The sequence below is a fragment of the Echinops telfairi genome, unplaced genomic scaffold (assembly GCF_000313985.2).
Source record: "Echinops telfairi isolate 266 unplaced genomic scaffold, ASM31398v2 ScPeMD7_2291;HRSCAF=2852, whole genome shotgun sequence".
NCBI lineage: Eukaryota > Metazoa > Chordata > Mammalia > Afrosoricida > Tenrecidae > Echinops > Echinops telfairi.
This window is the reverse complement of record NW_022106189.1, coordinates 7,908,540-7,917,235: the sequence shown is the minus strand read 5'-3', so window position 1 is coordinate 7,917,235 and position 8,696 is coordinate 7,908,540. Positions and strand designations below refer to the sequence as shown.

The following is an 8,696-nucleotide window of genomic DNA, read 5'->3' as shown; positions in this document are numbered from 1 at the left end:
GATTGGCTCGTCTCCTCCCCAAAACCCTTCAGCAGGGGGGTGTTCTGTTGCCACCAGATGGACTCTGAGTCTCCACTCTGCACTCACCCACCTTTACAATGACATGATATCTTGTTCCTTGATGCCTGACATCCAATCCCTTCGACAGCTCGTGGTCACACATACTGGTGTGCTTCTTCGATGTGGGCTTTGTTGCTTCTGAGCTAGTTGGCCGATTGTGTATCTTCCAGCTTTTAAGACCCCTAGACGCTGTATCTTTTGATAGCCGGGCACTATCAGCTTTCTTCACCACATTTGCTTACTCACCCTCTTTGTCTTCAGCGATTGTGTCAGGAGGTATTCTATGAGGTTGGCTGCATATTGGCCACACTGCTGGGCCCTTAGTAGGGCCCTAGCCTGATCCGTCCTCTTTTAGTAGGGCACAGACAGTTAATTTACCCAGGCTATAACTGCTTAATTTGCATAAGAATTATTTGCATAACATTCACTAAAATAATGCACAATGCCCTTGGAAGAGTTTCACAAAATTCCAATGAAATAAATATTTTAAAAAATACCATCTGTTGTGTTAGTCCGGGTGGACTCGAGAAACAAATCCAGAGACACTCATAAGAGAGCTTTATATCAAAGAGCAATTGTACATTAAGAAAATATCCCAGCCCAGTCCATATCAAGTCCATAAGTTCGATAATATCCCTTATGTCGATACTAGTCCATAAATTCCTCTTTAGACTCACGCAGCCATGCGATGATGCTGAATGCAGGAAGATAACAGGCCAGTGGGTGGAAAGTCTTATGGATCCAGTGGTGGTGGAAGCATCTCAGCACTGGTGTGGGTCTCCACGTGACTCCTCCAGCTCCAAGGTTGTGGCTGCCATCCACATTGTTCCGTGTGCCTTGTCAGGAATGTCTCACAGGGAGATGAAGCAGAGTGTGTGGGTCTGGCCTCCAGTGAGCTATTTATCTCCATAGTGCCTCCAAAATGAGGTCATCAAACTGCAGCCTGCTTGACAAGCTAAACTCCACCCCTCACTCTTAATAGTCTCAGGTTGACACCAGATTATGTAACTACCACAGCTATCAACAAAAAAGAAATATAAAATTAAATCAAGTCATTGACCCTTGAGACACTAGACTAAAAAGCACATCCCTGGGGGAAGATTGAGACATATTAAGGGTCACCATCTTTGTATCCCTCTGCATGCTTAACCTGTAATCATGAAATTGTATATAAAACATCCTTAGGATGTAATTGTTACTTTATAAAAACTGGAAAAGCAACAAGAGACAGGAATAATTTGGGAATCTCCCTTAGTCTCAGGCTTGTACACAGCTTAATCAATGCCTTTTCTTTTGCTTTTCACCTTGGTGTGTTTTTTTTTTATTATCAGAATTCACTTTATTTTCATGTCTTCTGCATTATGTAGTCTTTATAAATATGCCCACCATATTGTGCCTGACAAATAGCAACCACAGAAGTTTCTTTTCATTAATGGCCATAACTTTTCTTTCAAAATCCAAAATTAATTATAAACTCTTTTCTCTCAGACTCAACCTACACCAACTGATACACCAATACAATGAAAAATAAGACAGTTGTCTCCGGAGATTTAATGCAAGATGCAGTGTAGCTACGTTCCATGAAATGCGCTTATGTACTTCAGGCTTAGGGGCTTTGGGCAGTCGTAACCTGACTGAATCAAGCAAATTAAACTACTGCGATATAGCTCACACAATGTAAATATACTTGTGTTCCTCATTGCTATGACAATTTGAAAATTAAGGTTTCTTGTGCTTTTTCTACTTTACACGAAATATAGATGACACATGAAAAACTATTGATGTAAAAGCTCTAAGTAATTATCTTTAGTTACTAAAAGCCTTTTTTTCCCCCTTCCAATTTTAGATGGAACGACTGAAACTTTGGTATATCAATAACTTATTTCCATGCGAATATTTAAAGGATATTATTAGTATTCACCAACGTTGTGTAGTCTTTTGGTAGAGGGGTGGCAAAGGGCTCTTTGCTCTCAGTAAGTGCTCTGGGCTGATGGATAAACACGCTAAATTTAACACCCTGGTTGTTAGCAGCTCTGACAAAACCACTATTGGCCGTCATGGTGATGGCTTTCAAGGTATCTCCTGTTCCAAAAATGGTTAATGAGCGGCTATTGATTTTCGAACTAGCCACCAGTCTCAAGGCACGCTCAGAAGGCTGGTCTGGTACTACATGGATTCGTTTAATTAGCAGAGTGGCCCTCTCTCGCTCCCCAGGTCCTCCTAAGGTATCTAAAATAGACTGGAAATCTTTAACAGCAGATTCACAAGCAAACAGTTCCTTGTCCTTCATAAACGTCTCCAGCAGAGGCAGAACCTGCTCTTTCCTCTCCTGCTCGGCTTGTTCTGTGAGGGTTTTTTCTTTGAAGATAAAGTGGCAACCTCCATAACTGAGGGCAGATACCCATGTAATTAAAGTAGTAATGTCCAAATTGACTCTTTTGCACACATCGACCTTAATCTCTGTTGGAAAGGCCACACTTGCTAGTATGTTTGCGCAGTCTACTCTGGTCACCTGCAAAAGTTCAGGGCTCTCATCATCGGATTCACACTCACTCAGCTGAATTCTTCTGGATTATCTAACAGAGAGTTAACTGCCACGATGTCTCCTCTCACAGATATGCCCATTTCTTGCAGTTTCTCAGCCATCGGGCTGGAAACACTGTTGTAAAATGCAGGCTGAAGCTCTGCATAACATTTGGCTGGGCAGGGGCCAGTATGGTGACAAAAGCATCATTGAGCAGGCTGAAGACTTCTTGCAGGCCAGTCACCAGCAGCCAGTGCAGTACAGCAACCCTCATATTATCTTGGTGTGTTTTTATTGTCAACAGACCCAGTGCTTTAGTTATCAATTTTGGCATCCACAGAGGGACAGTTTCTTTGCATGCACGTGGATCTATAGTCTGCCTGCACCACTGGGGTTGGAAACCCACTTAAAGTGTGCACTGTGACCTGTTTTTCCAGAGGTAAACTTTCAGATCCCAAATGGTCTAGATAAGTCTCAGACCCAATGGTGATGCTGCCAGTTAGGAACGCCAGGGCAGAAAAGTGGTGAATCCCTCAGGGAGAGGGAATTCAAGATTTGACAAAGGGGTGGCTAGCTAAGATGGATTAAGGCAAAGCTTGTGATGCTACTCTTATGAACCAGGTAATGGTTAGCCAATGACCTTAATCCATTGTCGACACAGGGTAGGTATTTCCACAAAAGAAAAAAAAGATAGGCTGTAGGTATGATGATGCTTAGCCTGTCAATTTTCAACATCTGATTGTATCACTAGGTTTTGGTACCATGGGAAAGTATTCTGTATTGCAGTCATTTGGGGTGCATTTTTAAAATTGGCTGTCTGGATCTGAGCCTGTGAAAACTAGAAACGTTTTTGTCTAAAACTGTTTGGGAGAATGGTGGACCACCTGAGAATGGCTCATTAGTAGTAATTCTATCTTGCAGCTTGATTTGCTTTGCACACAGGACAGGAAATGGGATGAGAATAATCTATGCAGAAGATGTTATGACTTGGTGCAGTGAATTACTGAATATGACTCTCCAGCTGTAGTCTTTGGAAGCCCCACCAAACAACTTTTCTTGATGAGGCTTCGTGAGAGGCGATGGGGAAAGATGCTGACCCTTCAGTTGTGATTTTTAACAGCTAATTGTGATTGTGAAAACTTTGAACTCTAAGGTGGGCCTTGGCCAATTTTGCCACCCTACAGGGTATAAAAGAACCCTGGTAGCACCATCAGGTAAATGATGGACTGCTCCCCACATAATTGATTGCTCAAATGCACTGGCCATCCAATGGGAGAAAGGTGAGGCTGTGTGCTTCTGTAAAAATTTACAAAACCTCAGAAACACTAGTAGGGTTGCTATGAATTAATGTGAATCAACTCAATGGCAATTGAATATGTATAAAATAGCCACCTTAGTAACAGAAGGCGGGGAATCTGATTTCTACCAGGAAAAAAGAGCCAGGAGTGAACTTCATCCTTGGGATCGCTACATATTGAACCTCCTTAATCCAAGGATAGAAAATTGGCACTAGAGGAGGAATGGCTAAGGAGCAGTGGTGGCAGAAGCAACTGCACCAGACAGCAGTCAGAAAAGGTTAAGAACACAGGTTCCAGAGGGCTGGTAAGGACTTCATTCACTTTTTAAATTGTTTTAAAAATAAAAGACACTCAACTGACAGGGACGGTGAGCAAAACATACAATTAGCCTCAGTAAAACTGGTTAGAGCCTCTAACTGTAGCGGCCTGAGGTGACCTGCCAAAATGGTTCGCTACTCACTCGACCCAGAAAACCCCACAAAATCCTGCAAATCAAGAGGGTCGAACCTCCGGGTCCACTTCAAGAACACCCGTGAAACTGCCCAAGCCATCAAAGGCATGCACATCCGGAAAGCCACCAAATACCTGAAAGACGTGACTGTGCAGAAGCAGTGTGTGCCTTTCCGACGCTGCAAGGGTGGTGTTGGTCGGTGTGCCCAGGCCAAACAGTGGGGTTGGACCCAGGGTCGGTGGCCCAAAACGAGTGCTGAATTTTTGCTTCACATGCTTAAAAATGCAGAAAGTAATGCTGAACTGAAGGGTTTAGATGTGGATTCTCTGGTCATTGAGCACATCCAGGTGAACAAAGCCCCCAAGATGCGCCGCCGGACTTACAGAGCTCATGGTCGGATCAACCCATCCATGAGCTCCCCCTGCCACATTGAAATGATCCTGACTGAGGAGGAACAGATCGTTCCCAAACCGGAAGAGGAGGTTGCACAGAAGAAAAAGATTTCCCAGAAGAAACTGAAGAAGCAAAAACTCATGGCTCGGGAATAAATTAATCTTAAAATAATAAAAAATAAAAGTTTAAAAAAAAACTGGTTAAAATGAGCAAGGAAATGAAGGCGTTTGTTTTTTAAGATAGACACCCAAACCCAACTCACTGCCATCGAGTCCGTTTGTACTCACAGTGACTCCCTGGAACAGAGTGGGGCTTCTCTGTGGGTTTCTGAGCCTGTAATCTGTGGCAGTAGAAAAGCCCCCATTTTCTCCTGCAGAGTGGCTGGTGATGTCAAACTCCTCACCTGTGGCTAGCCACCGACCTAGAACCTACTATGCCACAGGAGTTACTAATCTCATTTTAAGTATTTTAAAGGGGCCTCTCAAGGAAAAAAGGTAACAGAAAAAGTTTCTCAGAACTTCATTCAATCAATAAGCTGTTCTGTCAGCAACAAAACCTTAGCCCAAGACTTTTTACATGCCTGAGTGTCTGGTCCGCCTGCTAGGAAGAGACCTGTTGTACAAACTACAAGTTCATAATAGCTTTCAGAAAGGACAGTTAACTCAATATGCTTCCTATACAGGGTTGGGGAGAAAAGTCTCAACCCTTCAGATTGAAATAGCAAAGCTCTCACTGAAATTGACTTCACAGTAGCCTCATGGGTTTGGGGTAGCAAAAGCCAGGACAAGTAAGGAACACAGCATCTGTGGGTATTGCTGCCAGGAATTTCACTTCCATACTTAAGGCAGTACCCACTATACATGGAAGCGTAGATTGGCCTAAAACCAATCCTGGGGTGGTTTTTTAAAATATGAATTATTGACGCCATGCCAATTTCCCTTCAACATCCTGATTTTACCAAAGAAGAAGATTAACTTGGAAAAGTACCAATTTGCCCAAGACTTCCAACCTATGAATCCAGTAACTGACTATTCATCCTGTAGTTCCTAGTCCATGTACTCTGTTCTCGGCTTTAACAAGCCAATTTGTGTGCTTTGCAATCCTGTAGCTAAAGGATGCAGGTAGTGTAGCAGACGGTTGAGGCAAAGAACTAGCTGAAGCAGTACCACACTGGTCTGATCATCAGGGAGCAAGATTGAGACAGTATGCCAGCTCTTTATTTGTCTTGGTTGCCCTCCAATCAAGCTGTGACCTGATTAAACGCCACCCACATGTTCTTATGGCGACCTAGTTGGCATGATAAACATAACTATCACACTATCCTTCTCAAGGAACTGCTCTCTCCTGACATGTCCAAAGACGAAGTCTTGATATCTTTGCCTCTAAGGAGCGTTGGACTGTACTTTTTCCAAGACAGATTTGTGTGACCTTTTGGCAGTCCATGGTACCTTTCTCTATTCTTTGGCAGTACAACAATTCAAACTTAGTAATTCTTCTTCAGTCTTTCTTATGCAATGTCCAGCTTTCACATGCATATGAGACGATTGGAAACACTCTGGCTTGGAGTTGGGTGCACCTTAGTCCTCAAAGTAACTTCCCTGCTTTTCAACACTCTCAAAAGGTCTTGTGCAGCAGATTTGTCCAATGGAATGCATTGTTTGATCTCTCGACTGCTGCTTCCATGACCATTGATTGTGGATACAAGCAAGATGAAATCCTTCACAACATCAATTTTTTCTCCTTTTATCGTGATGTTACCTAGTGGTCCAGTTGTGAGGATTTTGGTCTTCTTTACATTGAGTTGTAATCCATATTGAAAGCTGCAATTCTTGATCTTCATCAACAAGTGCATCAAGTCCTCATTTTCAACAAGTAAAGTTGTGTCATCTATGTATCACAGGTTATTATGTGTTCCTCCATTCCTGATGCTGCATTCTTCATATAATCCAGCTTCTTTGATTGTTTATTCCATATACAATACAGATTGAATAAGTATTATGAGAGGATACAACCCTGATGCATATCTTTATTGATTTTAAACCATGCAGAATCCCCTTGTTCTGTTTGTACAACTACCACTTGGTAATAGGGAAGTGTAATTGGTTGGACATTCCCATCAAACAGCAGCAGTTTAATTAAGAATGGGAGTTAAACATCTGGATATGTAGTTATCACAGTCTGATGAAGAGTTAAGCTGGCTGTCTACCAGAAAATCTTCTGTCCAAAAGGCAAGTTGGCCACAATTCTCTACCCCCTGCATCAAGTTGATTCCAACCAAGTTGATTGCCAGCCTATCAGACAGAATAGAACTGCTCCTTGAGGATTCAGAAACACTAAGTCTTATGAGAGCAGACTGGCTCACCTTTCTCCTAAGAGTAGTTGGTGAATTTGAATTGCCAACCTTATGGCTAGAAGTCCAATGTTCAACCCACAGAGCCACTAGATCTCATTTGGTCATGATTATAAACCAAAGCCACTACCAATTTACAACAACAAAAACCAACTGAGCGGTATTGGGTTGGTGCCAACTCAACAACCCTATAAGACAGAGTAGAACTTCCCCTATGAGTTTCTGAGACCGGAACTCTTAGAGGAAGTAGAAACTCCAAAGCGGCTGGTGATTTCAGACTGCTGACCTTATCGTTAGCAGCCTAACACATAACCACTACGCCACCAGGGCTTGCCCTATATAAAATTTCCAAGACTAAATCTTTATGAATAGAGTGACTCTCAGGTTTGAATTGCTAACCTTGCAGTTAGCAGTCCAATGCTTATCAAAACCACAGCCTTAAAGTCAGTTCCGGCTCATAGCAACCCTAGAGAACAGAGTTCTTGGTTGCCCTCCAATCAAGCTGTGACCTGATTAAACTCCGCCCACGTGTTCTTATGCACCTTTGTGTTTCTAAGGCTGCCAATCCTCACAGGAGCAGAAAGCCTCATATTCCTTCCACAGAGTGGCTGGTGGTTTCTAACTGGTAACCTTGTATGCACTGCACAACCCACTTTGCCACTGGGCTCCAAGAGAAAGAACATTAATATATACACCAATTGTGTTAGTGTGGGTGGATAGAGAAACAAATTCAGAGACACTTGTGTATAAGAAAGAGGTTTATATAAAGAGTAATTGTATATTGAGAAAACATTCCAGCCCAGTCCAGATCAAGTCCATAATTCCGATATTAGCCCATATGTCTCATATCTATCCATAAAATCCTCTTCAGACTCATGAAACACATGCAATGACACCAAATGCAGGAAGAACACAGGCCAGTGGATGGGAACACAGGCTTGTGGATCCAGTGGTGGTGTAAACATCTCAGCGCTGGCAGGGTCTCCATGTGGGTTCTCCAGCTCCAAGGCTCTGGTTGCCATCAGCCTGTCTCCATGTGGCTTGTCCACTGCAATGTCTCCCAGAGAGTGAGTCTGTGTCCTGCTTAGCGCCTCCAAATGAGGTCATCAAGCTGCGACCTGATTGATAGGTTAAACTCTACCCCTTTACTCTTAATCCTCTGAAATGGGCAACAGATTATATAACTACCACACCAATTCAAAATATGTTTGAGATTCTTCATGTATAGGGTGTATATGAAAAAAATAGAGGACTGATTTCCTATAATCAAAAGACAATCTACCATCAATCAACTTCTCGTGTTATAGCTCACTTCTCTGTAAGGATAGCCATTTTGTTTTAAACTAAAACCCAACCCTTCCCCAGTACACATTATCTTCCCTCGCACACATTGAACCACAAACTTTTTTAAAAAAATTATTTTATTGGGGGCTCGTACAACTCTCATCACAATCCATACATACGTCCATTATGTCAAGCACATATTCACATTTGTTGCCCTCATCGTTCTCAAAACATTTGCCTTCTACTTTAGCCCTTAATATCAGTTGCTCATTTTCTCCCTCCCTCCCCACTCCCCCCTCCCCCCTCCCTCATGAACCCTTCATAATTTATAAATTA

At 42.6% G+C, this 8,696-nt stretch overlaps 1 protein-coding gene and 1 pseudogene across 1 annotated transcript; one reads left to right on the top strand and one right to left on the bottom strand.

Moving 5' to 3' along the window:
* Positions 1 to 1,942: 1,942 nt before the first annotated feature.
* LOC101646894 lies at positions 1,943 to 2,918 on the bottom strand (annotated as a pseudogene).
* Positions 2,919 to 4,326: 1,408 nt separating this feature from the next.
* On the top strand, positions 4,327 to 4,884 carry LOC105978828 (60S ribosomal protein L17-like). Its single transcript, XM_045293843.1, has one exon. It carries the CDS (start codon positions 4,327 to 4,329, stop codon positions 4,879 to 4,881), a length of 555 nt encoding a protein of 184 aa, XP_045149778.1. The 3' UTR covers positions 4,882 to 4,884.
* The last annotated feature ends 3,812 nt before the right edge of the window (positions 4,885 to 8,696 follow it).

What these genes read in the sequence shown, in the direction of transcription:
- LOC105978828 (XM_045293843.1), top strand. Translation starts at nt 4,327, where the DNA reads ATGGTTCGCTACTCACTCGACCCAGAAAACCCCACAAAATCCTGCAAA.